This window comes from Gavialis gangeticus, unplaced genomic scaffold (genome assembly GCF_001723915.1).
Source record: "Gavialis gangeticus isolate Ggan-Ray unplaced genomic scaffold, GavGan_comp1, whole genome shotgun sequence".
Lineage (NCBI taxonomy): Eukaryota > Metazoa > Chordata > Crocodylia > Gavialidae > Gavialis > Gavialis gangeticus.
In genome coordinates this window covers 110,557,207-110,576,083 of record NW_017729025.1, presented here as the reverse complement: position 1 = coordinate 110,576,083, position 18,877 = coordinate 110,557,207, and the positions used below count along the sequence as shown (strand labels likewise).

The 18,877-nt window shown below is 40.8% G+C and overlaps 1 protein-coding gene across 1 annotated transcript in view; it reads left to right on the top strand.

Annotated features, from left to right (window-relative positions):
• Positions 1 to 4,170: 4,170 nt before the first annotated feature.
• The window catches only part of PDHX (pyruvate dehydrogenase complex component X), a 114,452-nt gene continuing 99,745 nt past the window's right edge, over positions 4,171 to 18,877 (top strand). Inside the window, exons 1-2 of the mRNA XM_019519403.1 lie at positions 4,171 to 4,289; positions 12,479 to 12,579. Coding sequence (XP_019374948.1) covers positions 4,190 to 4,289; positions 12,479 to 12,579 — 201 coding nt within the window. The 5' untranslated portion in view covers positions 4,171 to 4,189. The remainder of the gene's footprint in view (positions 4,290 to 12,478; positions 12,580 to 18,877) is intronic.

Below are 18,877 nucleotides of genomic sequence, written 5' to 3'. Positions count from 1 at the left end.
ATTTTAATCCCAACCTTTCTTTTCTCTGGGATCTTAACTATGTGAACCCTTATGACTCAGGTCATCTTCATTTGATAGTGAGGAAAGAATTCCCACCCTGAATACCTTGAGCTCTTCTGCCCAGGCACATTCTAATGTAGCACCGTCTCTCCCTTTTCAAAATGAACTTTCTTCTTTCGTTCACCAGTTAAGATTAATGACATGACAGACTTTCAGTTGCATTAATTTCATTACAATGCTGTACTATTCTGAATTTGACTTAATTGTTTGACTGCTGTTTCAGAACCAGCTGTTAGAACTGGAGCCAGTTCTACATATCGTAACATATTTCAAGTGTATCTCTAATTATAGGTGTCTCAGGCATAGCATACCACAAAAAAAAAAAGACTTGCACAAGGGAAGTCATGAATCCATGTTCTGAAAACTTCTTTTCACAAATCCTTTGCAAATTACTATAGATATTTCTAGGATATTTTTTTTCCCCATGCATTAGGGATCTTGATCAGAAGAAGCAAAGATTCTTTTTCCTGGTCTATGCTGCTAAAACCAACACACATAACAACTTGATCAGTAATATTCTGTGAACACAGTTTTCAGTTGTGAAAATAATGAACAATAAAATTACAGTTATCTAAGTGTTCCAGCAAGGAGAGGTCAGTTTTTGTAACTGGTTTGGAGCAAGAGAAAATTAACTTGGCAGTAGAAGGACAGAGCAAATGGATCTACATTTCTGTGCTATAAACCTTTTGGGAAATGATCCATGTATAAATTCCACTTGCTTCTCCAGTTTTTATGGGGAAGGGAGTATGACCCCTAAGGTGCAGATCTGTAAAGACCCTGGGGAATAAATGAACCCTCTTTTCTATGCTCTGCATGTTAAAATGACAAGATTATTGCAGCCTCCAGGCTTGCTAAATCTTTAATATAAATTGGAAATATTGCAGCAAAAAAACCCACACTATACGGAGAGGTTGAAAAACTATACCTAAGATATTAAATATTCATGGCAGAACGCCTATTTATTTTTTTCCAGAGTAGTAATTTCCTCTTCTGTGACCTTCTGACACTAAAATGGACAATTTTAGATTTATAAAAGTTATAAATGCTAAAAAAATTCAGAAGGAGGGTAGATTTAATATATTTTATACTCCCTTGGATCATTTCCTCATACATTCTTTAGTTCTGTTCCCTTCTCTTTCCTTTTTTGGGGATCTTAACCATGTTAACCCATAGGAAAATAATGTTTCATAGTTTCTAAGATCGGAAGGGACCTGGACAGATCATCAAATCCGACCCCCTGCCCTGGGCAGGAATGAGTGCTGGGATCATAACACCCCAGCCAGATATCTATCCACCCGTTTTAAAGTGAAGATAGCATTTTCAGCATGGATAGCTCTGACTAATCTGTTCAGTTTCCTAGCAGAAGGAGGAATTAAACATTGGAGCAGCTTATCAAGGGAGTTGGTGTGTTTGCCTCCTTTTAGTCTTTAAAACAATACTAGATATATTTTTAAAATAAATGTTTTAATCCAGGGATGGGCAAAATATGGCCTGCAGGCTAGATTCAGCCTGCCAAGTAACTTTATCTGGCCAGTGGCAGGTCCCTTGGCCCCACCTGGGCCAGGCACAGGGTGCAGCTTGGGCCAGGGTACATGTGGCCAGTCCAGCTACCCCTGGGTGCATGGCAGGACAGGGGCAGTGCGGTGGCCAGACTTGGCTTCCCAGCAGCACCTCTGGCGGTGGCTCCTTTTAGCTGCTGCTGCCAGTGTCGCCACTGGTGGACCCGGCCCATCTGCCATGCAACCATTGTTAGAAGTGATGGATGGAGTGGGCAATTGGGTGGGGTCTCTGGGGAGACTAGCCCAGGACTCCTGCAGGCAGGGTGGACTTGGCCGGGTGGATGGAATGGGGCCACAGGTGGGCAGGGAGTAGCATCCTGGGGCTGATGAGGCTGGGGCTGGGGCCAGGGCCTGGGGTAGAGCAGCAGTTTACTTCCTGGGTGTGCCTTGCTTGTGGAATCGGCACCCATTGCATGATGGGAGTGGATCATGGCTCTGTCTGGCTGAGCCATCTGTCCTGCTGAGCATGCCCTGTCCTGTCTGCAGGGATCCCAAGCCAGTGTCCATGGAGACTCCACCTGTCTGCTTTGTCCACACCCTGGAAGTGGGTGTGGAGTAGATGGGCCAGGGCTGGGTGGGACTAATTGTGTGTCTTTCCCCAACCCCCCACTGCACTGTGCCATATCACCTCCTCTCCCTCCACCACCCAGCCTGCAACAGCTCACCAAAACGTCAAAAAATCGCCTACCCCTCCTTTAATACATCTCTGGGGAAAAGTTCTGCAGCTTCTATGTATAGTATACATGGAAGGATCAGTCTTGATGGTTGTGGTCTTTTTTTGGCTTTGGAATTTGAGAGCCTGAGCCCCTTTATCTCCTTTCTTCATGAGTTTTGGGAGGACAAAAAATTGCCTCAGTTGTCTTCCACATACAATACAGTATTTCCAGCTCTGCATTAAGGCAATGACCATAATCAAATCTCATGCATCAGGGTTTCCCCTAGTCACTTGGAGTGGCCAGGTAGGAATTCATTCCCATCCCCATGCACAATTGGGCAGGTATATCCTGTGTATTTGACCTTGCATGGAGACAGTCTGTGAGATAGGGCCAGTGCACTCAGATGGTACAGGGTGTCCTAGATATCTGCCTGGTGGGTCTTACTCATACTCAGCATTGTGGTGATCGGTAGATGGGGAACTAGGAAGAAACTTTCTTCACAGCTCACATTGGCAGGGATCTCAGAGTGTTGATCTTTTTTTCTACACCTGGTTCACTGGAGAGATCATCTGGGCATGTCTTCCCTATCTCATATTATTATGCCATTTGACACAGTCTTGGACTCTTCTGTTCAGTCCCAACAACTGAAAAGCTTTAGTTTACCTTTATTTGGTGTAAGATTGTAACTTGGTTTTGGGTGTAACTTAATGGCATACAAGTTCACACAAGATGATCTGTTGATTATGGCATCAGATTTTGAATTAGACTTTTAGGGCCCCTAGGAGTTTGTTAGTTTGTTTATTTTTTAAATTCCTGATCTCGCTATGAAATAATTGGATATGATGTTATAAAATCTGCCATTCTTGTCTAATGCTTATTTATTAGTTGTGGTAGTATTTCTCCCTTCCCTTGCACTGTAGCTCTCCTGATAGCTTGATTCCCAAACAAATTGTTGATTTTGTTGTTGTTGTTTTTTTTTTTCCCTCTTCAGAGCTAGACTGGGAAAAGCCTATGAGAAATTTCATTTGGCTCGTGTTTCATCTGAAAAGTGCTATATTATACTTCAAACTGGGTTGAAGGGAGCTTAAAATGATGTCAGTGTTGTGTTTATTTTTTAATATAGCTAGACCAGATTCTAGTTGAAGGTCACATTTAAAACTAATTGAACCAAAGCTGAGGCAGTATGAATATCTGAAGATTTTCAGTGCTGCTGCCATGAGTTTATTACATATTTTTCCTTAACAGACACTGAGTTCAGTTTGCCTGATATTCTGCGTATTTTTTAAACAAATGTAATGATCTGTATAGGTTCCCTAGTCTTCATTACAAAATTAGTAGAATGGACTCTCTTAATTAAATCCTTTGTTCTTTAGATTTTTACCTACAATGCATGTTTACATCTGTGTGTAGGTGTATATGAGTAATGTATAAAAGGTATCCACTTACTAAATTGTCTGTTCAGCTGTCTTTGAGATTTGCACAATGTATCCACCTGATTTGTTGCTAGGTTGAGAATGTACTTGGCTTACATTAGGAGTTGTCTTGGGAAGGCCCTAAGGGATATGTGTGGGCAGGCGGGGATGGAGTGCCTCCACTCATGACCCCGCACTGCCACCTCTCAGAAGCAGGGCCAGGAGGGGAGGGGTGCAGTGGCGTCCTTCTGTGGGCCGCACAGGCGCTGCCTGTCTGGCCGGACATGGGGGGGCTGGGGGAAAGCTTGCACACCACCACCCTGCACTGTCACCGCTTTGCATCCAGCTGTGTACCATGCCTCCCTTGCCCCCGGTCCGCGTCTAGCTGCCGGGGGTACACTTATTAAACAAGGTTGAAAACCCCTGGCCTAGATTATTGGATATAAACAGCATTTATCACACCAACAGCGTTGGTGTGAAAAATGGCTGTTTTATTTCATCCATGTTTTGTTTTTCAGGTACTTCTGCTGTTAAAATTTTCATGCCTGCACTGTCTCCTACAATGGAAGAAGGAAACATTGTAAAATGGCTGAAAAAGGAAGGTGAGAGAAAATGATATAAAATCACAATTGCTGTAAAATGCTGCACTAGTTTTCCAAGTCATTCTGTGAACCATTTTGTAAGGGCAGAGTTGTTTTGGGGGTACTACCTTGTTGCACTATATCCTATCTGCATCATTCTGGTTCTCTAAAAAAGGGGTTGTCATCCGGGGGTGCGTACGCTCCACCCCACTCCATGTCTGGCCAGTGGGTGCACACTGCTCCACGTCCAGCCACTAGGGGTACACTGACCCAAAAAGGTTGAAAAACCATGCTCTAAAATGTTCCTTCTGGCTTTCAAACAAGGTGGTTTCCATGGCCACTTGATTGGGGCTGCAGTTTGAGTAGCACTTTTTCTGATGCATTAGGCATGGTTTTCAGAAGTGTTGTTGACCTATAGCTTCTCTAACATGCTGTACTAGTGGATTCTCTGCCTTTTCGGGAATAGGGTCCTTGTGACTGGGGACAAAATGTTACCTTCTATTTTGGTATGAACTCCTTAAGTTTCTTTTCTAGTAAATTAAAAAGACTCTTGTCATAGCTATTCCAGGCTGACATCCTTAATAATTAAATGATAGTCTATTTTTAAAGCTGATGGGGCAACTTACATTGTCTTATAGTCCTATTTCTAAATCAGAAAAAAGGTTCATTTCTGAAAATCATGAGCTTTAATTAACCTTGCAAGAAAAGGTATTTTGGGTCTTCATTTATCTCCTGGTCTCTGAACTCTGTGACACCTGAAAAGTAATTGACTTTTATTAGAATGAGTTGGAGTTGCTAGACAAATGGCCTCTGCAGCTTTTCTGTCTTCGCATAGATCAGCTATAAATGAAAGTGATCTAGCTGCATAGGTTGAGTTGGAAGAACTATTGGCCTGTACTCTGTCATCAAGAAATGTTAAATTTTTTTTAGTGCTCTCTTCTCTAGAGCTATTGAAAATTAAGGCTAAAGTTGGACTCTGAATTTATTGATGGAGTACAGGTAGTCTTGAATTTGTTATGAACCATTGGTAGGAGTCATAAAGGTGGCAATAAGTCATCTTACATTTTGCCTTCTAAAGATTTTTATTAATTTTGCTTTAGGACAACAGTTTTCAAACTAGATGTTGTGACGTCCCTCTCAAGTAGGATTAAGACTGCTATGGAAATTTGACCTTGCACTAGGATTAGAGTCTCTTTTGCAAAAAAGATGGGGGCTACCACTTTACAAAGGCATAGTGTGCATGTGGATCCAGACTGAAATTTCATGGAGGCTCTTACCTATGACAAAGATTCTATCAATTGCCTTGAATGTTTGAATATTTGTGCCTAGAGTAACCTCTTATTAAAAGTAGATGGATGCATAACTTCTGTGGTACCTTATAGAACTGTTGAAAATTAAGTATATTTTTGTTGCGCAAGTACTTAGAGTCCTTAACATTGTAGTACTACAGTGCTTAGCATTTGTGTGTTCCTTGAATATGGACACTGTTCCTGTTGGAATAAGTTGTTTGTTCTCAAGAAATAAGTATTTATATTTTAGATTGATTTTTTTTTTGCTTGTTTTTTTGACAAATAACATTCTTTGTCTTTTTGACATCTTTTCTCTTAGGGTCATACAATATTTTTATAACATAAAGGCTCATAGTAATACCTTTGGGAATTAAGTAAATATAATTATACCCATTTCATTGATAACATGAAGTGAGGCTCCACAAAGTTGAAAGATTTGCCCCAGGTCAGGCAGAGACAATGAAAGCAACCTCAGGTGTTTTGTAATCCTACCTTCCCATACTCTGTAGTAGTTTACTTATTTTTCTAAACATTGTTTTTTAATTATAGTTTTAAGTTAAATAAATCTTCTGCTTCTTCAGTTATGTCTCTTTGTTGAGGTCTTTGTCAGTTCCTCTATCTCTGTTTCAGAAATCTGTTTCATTCCTTGTTGTGCTTCCTTTGACAAATCTCTGAAAGCAGTTTTTAATTGTGGGTCCATCTGAGAGAGAAACAATGTCACCATTTTGTTTACAGTGTTGCTGGGTTTTTAAAAAAAATTCTGAGTGGTATCGTTAGCTCATTTGGTGCATCTTTTGCCATATTTAGTGCTCATAAGTGTTATTTATCTGGCAGTGTGGAAGATATCTCTGTAAAATGATAGGTAGATTTTTGAGAGGAGAAAGATGAGCGTGATGTTACTTCTGTCTTTACCACCAGTAAGGGATAATCATAAAAACATCATTTGCCAATGACTAAGAGAGATATGGCTAATGGCACATTATTACTGATCTTTTATTTGATCAAACGAACTGCTCTTACCACAGTGTTTTGAAGTAAATGAAAAGACAAAAGCCTAGAAAGGCAAACCTATTGTGTTGCCTATTCATTTTCCCCATGCCACCAGCAGGGGTCATTAGAACATTTTTCTGAATACTGTTTCTGCTTTTTAACTGTAAATAACTGATCTTTGTTTTTAAAATTACACAGGAGAGACAGAAGATTTGACTACAGCAGAAGAAAAAAAAGCATCTTGTTAATAGATGGTTTTACTGTTTCTTTCTCATTGTTAATGCTGCTTCATTTTGGTTCCTTTGGGTAATGAAGTCAGTTGCATAAAAATACCACCACTTTTATTTTTAAACTTGTATTTATTATGTATGAATTTAGTGCAGCTGAAAAATGACAGACTGACAGCTCTAGAGACTAAAATCCTTTGATTATTTTGGGCAGAGTAGAATAGGGATCAGTGCTTGATGATTCCCCATGAATAACTCGGCTCATCTTTAGAGAAGCAGAAGAGAGTTTAGTCTCCATAGTTAGTCAGGTTTTTAATCTACAGAGATGGCATCAATGGAGGGGCAGTCCACTCAGTAACAGGACTGAGACCACCATTTCATTATATAGCAATTACTGAACCACAGTCAGATATGATGACCTAACTTAGGTTCAGAGGAATAACTCAACTGTAATAGAGATTCTAATTGCTCATTCTAATTAGGATCAGAGATGCGTAAGCTTTCATGAACCACAGCTCACTTCATCAGATGCTACATAACAGGATGCTGTTGGATGTCATATGCTAGTATCTGGTGAAGTGAGCTGTGGCACCTCTACCGTATCTTCAAACTAACAAACATTGGGTGCATCTACATGTGCACTTAACTGTGCACTAGTTTATTAATTTGCTGAATTTCAAGATTAATTTGCAAGAGTGTGAAGCATCACAGTCTACATCTGCAATGCTATTATGTGGCAACAAACTAAATTTGGCTGTGGTAACATAGAATAATAGAAAATTAGGGTTAGAAGGGACTTTAGGAGGTCATCTAGTTCACCCCCCCCTGCTCAAAGCAGGACCATTCCCAACTAGATGATCCCAGCCAAGGCTTTGTCTAGCCGGGTCTTAAAACCTCCAAGGATGAAGAATCCACAACCTCTCTGGGTAACCTGTTCTATTGTTTGACTGCCCTCCTAGTGAGAGAGTTCTTCCTAATATCTAGCCTAAACTTTCCTTGCTGTAACTTGGGACCATTGCTCCTTGTTCTGTCATCTGCCACCACTGAGAACAGTCTAGCTCCATCCTCTTTCAAACCACTCTTCAGACAGTTGAAGGCTGCTGTTAAATCCCCTCTCAGTCTTCTCTTCTCCAGACTAAATAAGCCCAGTTCCGTCAGCCTTTCCTCAGAAGTCACGTGCCCCAGCTGTCTCACCATTTCTGTTGCCCTCCACTAGACTCTCTTCAATTTGTCAACCTCCTTTTTGTAGTGGGGAAACTAAAACTGAACACGGTACTCCAGATGTGGCCTTACCAGCACTGAATTAGAGAGAAATAATCACTTCCCTTGATCTGCTGACAGCATTCCTACCAATGCAGCCCATTATGCTGTTAGCTTTCTTGGCAACAAGGGCACATTGGTGGCTCACATTCAACTTATTGTCCACTGTAACCTCCAGGTCCTTTTCTGCAGAGCTAGTACCTACCCAGTCAGCCCGGCCTGTACTGTGGCATGGGATTGTTTTGTCCTAAGTACAGGACTTTGCACTTGTCCTCCAACCTCATGAGATTTCTTTTGGTCCAGTCCTCCAATTTGTTGAAGTCTCTGAATCCTAGCCTACCTTCCAGCATATCTAATGCTCCCCCTGTAGATTCATAGATGTTAGGGTCGGAAGGGACCTCAGTAGGTCATCTAGTCTGACCCCCTGCCCTGGGCAGGAAAGAACACTGCACTTTGGTCAGACGATCCCAGCTAGGTGCTTGTCCAGTCTTCTCTTGAAGACCCCCAAGGTAGGGGAGAGCATCACCCCCCTTGGAAGCCCATTCCAGATTCTGGCAACCCTTACTGTGAAGTTCTTCCTAATGTCCAACCTAAATCTGCTGTCCGTCAATTTGTGGCCCTAGTGAATAGAGCATCTCCTATTCTCTGCTGCCCTCCGCTGATGAATTTATAGGCAGCCATAAGATCACCTCTCAGCATTCTCTTGTAAAGCCTGAAGAAATCTAGGTCCCTCAGTCTCTCCTTATAGGGCCTTGTCTGCAGGCCACTGACCATACAAGTAGCCCTCCTCTGAACCCTCTCAAGATTCTCCACATCCCTATTGAAGTGCGGCACCCAAAACTGGATGCAGTACTCCAACTGTGGCCTGACCAGTGCCACGTAGAGGGGAAGCATCACCTCCCTGGACCCGTTTGTCATGCATCTGCTAATCTCCCCCCAGCTTAATGTCATCTGCAGACTTGCTGAGGGTGCACTCTATGCTATCTTCCAGGTTACTGATGAAGATATTGAATAAAACCAGCCCCAGGATCCCTTCATGCAGCTCCTACTTCCTTAGCTTGCCTGCGAGAATGTTGTGGGACACCGTATCAAAAGCCTTGCTAAAATCCAAGGTATACCACATCACCTGTCTCCCTGCATCCACAGAGCCCGTCATCTCATAGAAGAAAGTGTGTTTGGTCAGGCATGACTTGCCCTTGGTGAATCTATGCTGATTGTTTCTAATCACCTTCTCCTTCAAGTGCTTAGAAATGGATTCCTTGAAGATCTTCTCCATGATTTTTCCAGGGACTGAGGTGAGGGTGACTGGTCTTTAGTTCCCTGGATCCTCCTTTTCCCCATTCTTAAATATGGGTACTGTTTGCCCTTTTTCAATCATCTGGGACCTTTCTCGATCCCCATGAGTTTTCAGAAATGATGGCCAGTGGCTCTGCAGTCACATCAGCCAATTCCCTTAGCACCCTCGGGTGCATCCTACCTGGCCCCATGGACTTGAATATATCCAGCTTTTCTACGTAGTCCCTACCTGTTTTTTCACCACTGTTGGCTGCTTGCCTCATCCCCAAACTGTGCTTCCAGTTGCAGTAGTCTGGGTGCTGACCTTGCCTGTGAAGACTGAGGTGAAAAAGGCATTAAATACTTCAGCCTTTTCTGCATCCTCTGTCACTAGGTTCCTCCATTCAGTAAGGGACCCATACTTTCTCTGATCTTCCTCTTCTTACTGACATACTTGTAGAAACCCTTCTTGCTACCCTTCACTTCCCTTGCTAGCTTCAACTCCAGTTACGCTTTGGCCTTCCTGACTTCATCCCTGCATGCCTGAGTAATACTTGTATACTCCTCCCTAGTTGTTTGTCCAAGTTTCTGCTTCTTACAAGCTTCGTTTTTGTGATTTAATTTACAGAAGAGGTCCTTGCAAAGCCAACATAGTACTGTCCAGGACAGTTCTATGTTACTGCAGTGGAAATAACTGCACCTAAATACACATGTAAATGCTGACCCAGGCAGAGGGGGGCCAGACACCTGCCTGCTGCCCAATCCTATGGCTCCTAAACACTGAGGTACAATACTCTTGTGTCCCAACCAGCACCTTCACCACGCAAAGCCACCTCCTGGAGCCTATGGATGACCCCCAGTTCCCCTACCAGCTCTGTCCCAGCTCAGAGAGCATCTGCATGTGCACCCTGGACTGCAGCAATTTGAGCATCTACGTATGCCATTAAGGTGCAAACCGTGCCGGAGTTTATCATGTCACATTAACGGCACATGTAGGAGTACCCACTGTGAACTACCTGTAGTTACTAAAAGTAAGGTTTTTAAAAGATTTTTTTTAAGTATAACAATATTATTTGTTGCATAGAGAAATGCCAGATAAACAATTTTACGATGCCATGGACCAGATTTTCTGTTAGAAAGTATTGGGAATAAGATATTTTCAACCAAATTGTTGGTTTCCACTGTTCTTTGTTTGGAAAGCTGTATTTGGCATTATATTAGTCACCTGCTATGAAATATTAAGTTGCCAGCCTCCACTGAGAGAGACCACAGTACTACTCACTGAACTGACTTACTGAAACAGTGGCAGGGGTTTATAAAGACTATTTTGCTTCTATAACTGTATATTGGATCAAATTCACTGCAGCTTTATGCCTGCTTGGTGCCAGTATCACAGGGAAAGAGGTGAGAAGAGCCAGCTTAAACAGTTTCTTTAGCGATTCCCTAAGTGCACAGGAGTACCACATATGTAACAATGGCTTCGATGGCTACAGGATAGCAGGTGTATTGAAGCAGATGAGCCTGCATTGTTACTGTATCTTAGTAATGTGTGCTCCTGCTGTTGTCACTGTAGAGTGTAGTTTAAATGTGCAACTACTTTGAAGTAGCACTGAAGTCTGAAATGGCCACAGGCTGGCCCTAGATTGGGGAAGAGATATACAAAGATGGGGGAAAGCCAGTGTTGTCACATGCTTCCCCTCAACTCTACTGGGCACAATTGGCTCAGCTAAGACGAATTTCTTAAATTTAGTAAGTAGTTACCCAGCTGTCTCAGGTACTGTAACAAACCACGAAAATCAGTCGGCTAAAAGAATTATATCACTCATTTAGAGTTGAAGGGGTTAGTTCCTTATCCTGCTTCCAGTGCAGCATTTTAAATTATAGTCAGAAGTTATATTCCACATATATTTGGAAGGACCAAGAAATTGGCCATCCTTTCTCACCTCAGGGTTCCCATGAGGGAAGCACTTTGGTCTTTGGAAATAAATATTTGGCTGTGGCTTGAGTAGCAGCTCTTTTCTTGAGCAAAGCTCAGCAAAGCTATATAGCAGGTCTCTGAGTACTTGTAACACAAGAAATAATATTGACAGAGACATATGTATTGCTCGTACAAGCACAGATTGTAAACTGCATAGTAATTTCTCTGATGTTTAAGCACTTTGAAGGATAGAAGTGGAAATAAAAAGTGTAAAAAAAAATAATACTGTTGTTGCATATTAAATATACAGAACGCACAAATCTGATATACATAATTGTCCTTTTGTTCCTCTTCTATTTCTGTAAAAAAATATAATATTCTGCTTTAGACCAAACCTTTCAAGAGCTTCAAGGTTACCACTATAATTTAGTTTAATGTTAGGCATCCAGTCAGTATTCATCTGTCAAAAGAATCCAACTTTATGGGGCTGTTATCATGCAGTAGCAGGCATGTATGTGTCTGTTCAAGAGGAGAGGAAAAAGCATACTATAAAGTGATTGAGTTAGGCTAGTTTGGTGAATGCACAGATGGCTAGATCTACATAAACACACATACGTATTTTCATTTAATAAATTATGCATATTTTTGAAAGGCCTGATTTGTTCTCACTCCTGTAAGAGACTGAGGAAACAAACTTCAAGATGTTCTTTCTGAATATTTTTTGTTAAGGTTTTATTTTGCATCTCTCTGATCATGTTTGGTGTCTAGAGAAGTATTTCTTCTTTCACTCTTTGCTAGCAATCCAACTTTATGCTTGTCAACAAGCAATGATGCTTGCCTATTTTATAATTGTTTATTACCTTTTTTAGTCAATAGCTAGCAACTAATGCAAAAGGCAGGAAATAAGGACTACAGATTATGTTCTTGGCTGTGCTGCCAATTGTCCAGGACCTTGGACAAGTCACTCAGTTGCACACTTTCTCTCAGATCATATATGCCTCAAGATATATGCTTGAGCCTTAATTAATTATGTTAATGCTTTGTTTTAAATTAGGATTTTTATCCAGAAATCCCAAAGTATAGGATTATTAATATTTAAGGTATTTTTTTAACAGTCCTTTTCAATGTTGGGAAAACTGCTAACCAAATAAAAGTTTAGGAGTATATTTCCGTATGTTTATTTTCATTTTTACAAAGAGTTAAATAGTTTTGAAAGCAAATATCATGGGTTTTTTATATTTTATTTTTCAGGAGAAGCTGTGAATGCTGGAGATGCATTGTGTGAAATTGAAACAGACAAAGCAGTGGTTACTATGGAGTCAAATGATGATGGGGTATTGGCCAAAATAATGGTAAGATTAACTTCTCTTCAACAGGTTAAGGTCATTTGTCAAAGGATGAGGTTGTTTCTGATAATAGCTCAAAAATTATTTTCATATGGACTTCAGTTTATATTTCCTTTCCCTCCCCTTCAATTTTCATAAAAGAATACACTTCAAGGGTGGAGGCCTTTGATTTAAGCAGTGGAAAGAGTGGGCTGGGAGCAGTTTTGTGCATCTAAACATGATCTAGGACAATGGGGCCCTGGTTTGACTGGACTCTGAGTGCTGTCCAGTTGTAAGGAATGAAATTATTTTATTTGTTTTGACTTACAAGTTTTATAAAACGGTGATCATATTCTGGTTTTGCACTTTAAAGCTGCTTACAGACGTGAACACCCCCCCAACCCCCCACCCCACAAACAAAGAACAAACCCAACAAAACACAAAAACAAAACAAAAAACAGCAATTACTTTCAATTTGCTGTGCCCCTGTGCTAAACTCAGCTTGTGCCCAGAAGATGCATCAGGTCAATTTGACCTGGCTCACCCAATGTCTATATAGATTGGGCACTTCAGTGGGGCTTTTTGGATCTTTTATCTAATAGCTGATGGAATCCACCGCTGAAGTGCGCGATCTATATAAATGTTGGGTGAGCCAGGTCAAATGCCTTTCTTAGTAAAGTACTGGGTTTTTTGTTCTTTTTGTTTTTTCCTCATCTGTCAGTGGGGTCTAAACTCAACTCATTCCTCACAGACTTTTAGAAGACTGTTTCTCATTATATTTTGTGTGTGTGTATATATGTATGTGTATATAAGAATTTGCTGGTAGAATGGCATTGCATATCTATCACAGGCCAGCTGGGCACTGTGAGTGTATCAATTTTATCACAGGCCAACTGGGCTGTTTGATTCAGTTTCAGATCAAGGAAGCAAAGTTGGGAGTGAAGTAAAGGCAAATTTATTATAGCTTACATACACACAACAGTTAACAGAAAGATAAATGCGATAAGCAGATAATGCAGTATTAAAGAGCTAATAGTAAATAACAGATAATAACAACAGATAGATCAATTCTGTCGCAGGCCAACTGGGCACTGCGAAGGTATTAGCTACTGGGGTGTTCAAAGCAACAGATAGACAGACATGGGTTGGCAACTTACCAATGCCAGGTACGCACCAAGTGATTTCAGTGAAGTCAGGTGTCCCTGATCAACACTGTCAGAGGGATTACTGGGGAAGGTCCCTTGATCAGGATCCGATCCTCACTCGCACTGGGAGTCTGGGGTCCGGGCATGGAACAGAAATGACTGTTCTGTTCCCTCCTTCCTGTTGGTTACCTGACACGTGCTTTTTATAACTAGTCTTATGCTAATCTGTTGGCTTTAGGGCCGCCCACAATCTTGCTCTATAGCTGTTACTGTATGGGATTGAAAGGTGTTAAAAATTATCATAAAAGGTTACTACCTAGACTTGGGTTTATCCAATAAGCAAGTTACAATGCAGCACCTTTAGGTTTGAAATTGACATTGCTCCGCCTAAGCCTCAACCCCTTTTAAGTTTCATTTGACTGTGCTTTCTTGGGATGTGCTTTTCTGGAATGTGTTGCGTGTGCCAGGCAGTTGGTTCCAGTTTTTTTATCATCAAAGCTGAACCCTGAGCAGAAACCGTTAGGTCAGCTAATCTCACATCTACAGATTTGCCTACGGGGCCCAGTCAGTTCCACAAACAGTTAATGTTATTGTTTTGGTTAAACTTATGATAGACAAGTTACATTTGCGGTATACAAACTTACAAGCTTTATATTAACTAATATTACCTGTTTAGGCAAAATACCAAATGCCTTTAAGAAGCTCATATTTATTGCTTATTAATCCCTCTGGTTCTGGCCGTCACACACATCTCTTTTCCTCCCCATCCTTTCCTGCTTCTACAGTACTTAGTTCTGTATAGTCACCGGACCCAGAAGTTAAGTCTCTGTAGCACAATGATTCTCAACCAAGGTGCTGTGAGAGCCAGAGGGTGATGCAGAGTGCCACTTGATATTAGCAGTGTTAAGTCTGCAAATACTATGTGTTTACAAGGTAAACCCAGGGATTTCAAATAGGAATCTATAGTGTCAGAACATTCTGATAGGCTGTGGTCTTATAAGTTCTTTGCAACAGAAGAATTGTTCTATTATTTTTCTGTTGTCAAAAACAGTAACAACTAAGAACTGGGATGAGGATACCTTCAGTCTGAAATGGTTGAAAAATACTATTACCATCTGGTTCTTAAGAGAGTTTCATTGATGATTTACTATATGGACAACAATGAATATATACAACATATTAATTTAATTAAAACATTTAATTCAAAGCTTCTATTGATCATTTTAGTCTTTTATGAAAAATCAGTGAAAGCTGTCATAGGCAAGTTTAAAACAAAACTTCTGACAAATTTTGGAAACAATCTTTCACAAAAGTATTGTCCAAATATATTCAGTTCCTCTTAACTGTCTCAAGAAACGTAAACCGGCAGTCATCTGTATTCTTGTTGGAAATCTATTTTTTTTAAAGAGTTGCAAGTTAATTTCTTCCTTTGTTAGCTTTCCGGAAGATTAATCATATTTGACCATACCCATTTAAAGAAATAGGTGGTTTGCAGAGAGTCAGGATACTGTCTGGATTAGGTTTGACAGCTCATTGAATTGCTATTTTCAGAGATTTAGTTTAGCTGTAGAATAAGTGGTTTTCTGTTTAATGTAGTGTCACTGTTCTGTGGATTTGAATTCTCTTCCTTCTGACACTTCTGAAGTTTAATACATGCAGGTATATAGGGGATAATGAGAGTTAAGGTGTAGGGGCTGGAGGGAAATAGTTCAATAACCTTTCATAATTGCTTTTTGTGGAAAGCTTCAGGAATCATGGTGAAATTGAGTCCTGTATTTGTGGCATGACATGGGAAAATCTCCCAATGGGAACCTCTTAGCTCCTTTGTGAGATAAATAACTATAAAGCTTTAGTTTTTGGAACTTTGTTCTGACTTCCTTGTTTTGAAATAAACATGACTGACTTTGTTGCAGTGGAATGCTTCACCCTCACTGTAGTTGAGGTTTTATAAGTATCTGGGACTATTAATATAGGCCAGACTCTCCTCTGGTTCTGCAAATATTGTCTTTCCTCCCTCAAGGCTTGATCCCAATGCCCAGTGAGATCAATAGCAAATTTCATATAGATCCATTAACTTCATGGACCTTCATTTCCCAGTTTTTCACTCTGATTATATTAAAGACATCCCTCTTTCCATAATGAATATTTTGCATTCGTTATAGTACAGACTTCAAGAGAATTTGGTTTGGTAGTGGCCACTACTGAAACACAAGATGTAGCACAATTGCATTAGAGAAGCTTGGCCACTTAGACATTTCTTAAAGTCATTCAGGTACATGGCGGTAGGGATTTACAGTCACCTGCTCTGTAGTAAGTTCCCATGTACATGCTATAATTTTGCATTAGTCTAGCCCTCAGTCCAGAAGATGATGTGACTGTGTGTGATGTATCATCTTCACAGATCACCTGTATATGAACCAGCGTACTGCTACTTGGGTGAAGTCACACTTTCTCTATACTGTGCTTGAGACGGAGCAGGGATCCTGTCATCTGTGATCTCTGCCCCTCTGGGTGGCACCTAGCATGGAGGAAGGAGGCATCAAATGTAAGGGAATAAAAGCCAGACTTAGCACATTGCAAGAAAGGACCAGGAGTGGAAACACGGAGCTGGCAGGGAGGTAGGGTGGGGAGCCATGGAGCAAAGACTGAATGAGTGTGGATCAAGACTGTGAAGTAAGGGAAGAAAATGAAAGTTGAGAGAGGTTGGATGAGATGCAGCAAGGGAGATTAAGGTTGGCTGGTTGGGCAAGAATACTCCTAGCATAGAACTTGGGTCTGAGTTGAAGGGGTCTGGGAGTAGCTGGACAAGGAAACTGGGAGTCTGGGAGAGACTTGGGGTCAAGGAAATTTAAGATTAAGACTTACTGGGAAAGAAAATTGGACTGGAATCAGAAACCTGAGGAGTGGAAATAAATACTGGTGAGGAAACTGGAAACAAGATTGAAGAGCCGGTGGTCAGATAAACTTAACTGGGAAAAGGATGGGTTAAAGAGGATATAGCAGGAGTCAAACCTGGTTGCAGTAGGTGTCTTTCTGTGGCTGCTCTTGACATGTTTGAGAGCATCTATAGGGGATGCTGTTGAAGTGCATTTTCTGGTTTAGGGGTATTAGTTGTAGCTGTATTGGTCTAAGGATGTAGGCAGACAAGGATTTTTGGGTAAATCTAATATCTTTTATTATACCAACTAAAATAGTTGGCGAAATTCTTCCTTGCAAGTTTTTGGGTACAAACACCTTTCTTCAGGCAGAGGGAGCTTTTAGAATATGCACACAGAAACAAGGGACAGGTGTGCTCAGGGCCATCTTTGCTGAGAGATGCTGCTGCTGCAGTGTATACCTGGCCCTAGATGTCTGAGTCTTTGCTGTCAGCTTGAAACCTATTGGCCAAGGGTCTCATCTCTGTTAATGTTGGTAGAGGATGAAAGCCTAAAAGTTTTGTTATTCTGTTACGTTAACTGTACAAGTGTGAACTAAAGATTCCAGCCTCCCTGCTATTAGCCATGATGGTATGTGCAAAAAAATAACAGGATATTATGAAAGTTGCAAAGTGAAGTATTACATTAATTTGTCACCCTTGTATACATATGTTGTAATAATAAAGTCTTTAATGGTATGATACACATTTTTTTTCTGTAGAACTCCACAATTCTCAGTGGACAATGAGTTACTGAGCAACTAATTCAGTATTTTTTAATCTCATTTTTCAGCGTGTGGCTGTATTTACTGCACATTATTTAAATGGTGCTTAGAACATGGAGTTATTAATATCCTGGGCTTTTTATGGTCATTGTGGTGTCTGTGTTCTTCCCAGACATTAATTAACTTATTTTTACAACACTCTTATGAGACAGAGCAGCTTGGTATTCATTTTACAAATGAGGAGCTGAGGTACACAGTTTGAGGTCAAAAGCATCTCTTAATTTTGTGAGCTCAGTTTGAGATCTCAACCCTAGTTTTTCAGTGTTTGGCATTAAACAACATTTTATATTTCTAAAGCGCATCTCCTGCTGACTTCATTTGTAGCTGTGAGCTCTCAGCACTTCTTCAAATCAAACCCCTTGGTGTGAGGAGTTCATAATTAGAGAACACCTCTGAAATGGCCGATTTTAAGTGATTTCTCTTGCATATGTAGGAACTGTTTCGCACAGAAAGGGATGGCTTGCTTTCTGTCTCCATCTCTCTCTGTCTCTCCCTGCAGTCCCCTGCATCATTCTCTACACATGTTTCAGTATATGCAAAAATGAGACAGGGAATTTTACAGACAAGTATTTTCCAATACACAACCCTAATTCATCTCCAGAGCATGATGAAAAACTATTATGGGTTCATGTCTTCAGAGACTGTATCATAATGTGTATACATAAGGAGAGGGAATTTTTGGTTCATGTCCAGGTTTCTAAGTTGTCTTAGTCCAAAGAAAGTAAGGGGTTTATTATAATATTCTGACCTGCAGTTCTGACCTTTATTTTAGGAGATTACTCACTGACAGAACTTGTGGACTCAGTCCTGTTTGTTGTGAGTTTTAGGGTAGCCAGATTTTTGTTTATTGCTTGCTTTTTTTTCTGGATTATTTAAGTTCTTCAAAACCCTTACAGTTATCATCCTGACGGTAGAAAGAATCTTTGTCTTTTTCCCTTAGTTTTTAAATAAAATGATTAATTAGAAGAATTTAAACTTGAAATGTTAATAATTTCAGACCTTGAATGGGGAAAATAAATTCTTATGTGTAACAAAAAGGGTTTTGACTTCATTCACTGTGCATGTAATGTAACTTGCATACAACTAGCAGCCTTTCTCATAGCAATCATAGAGAAGTAGGGCTGGACATTTTTAAATGGATACACAGCAAATAAGATGTGTGAGTGTGGCCCATGCTGGGGTTGTGTTCCACCATGGGGCATGGAGTACTTTGCCATCTCTGCCCCTGCCCAGCCACATAACAGCAGCTTTAGGGCTGAGGCTGCCACCCCTGCAATCACTGCTACATAGCCAGGTGGGAGCCAGAGGCAAAAAATGCTCTGTACTCCAGCTAGAGCTGGAGCAAGGGTGGGAAGTAGGCAGCAGTGGGAGCTGAATGAGGCGGGGGAGGTTGTGGGAGCAAGTGATGTGGGGGACAACAGATGCTAGGGAGTGCAGGCACTGTGGGGAGAGGCAGGTGGAAGCGGGGGGTCAAGTGGCAG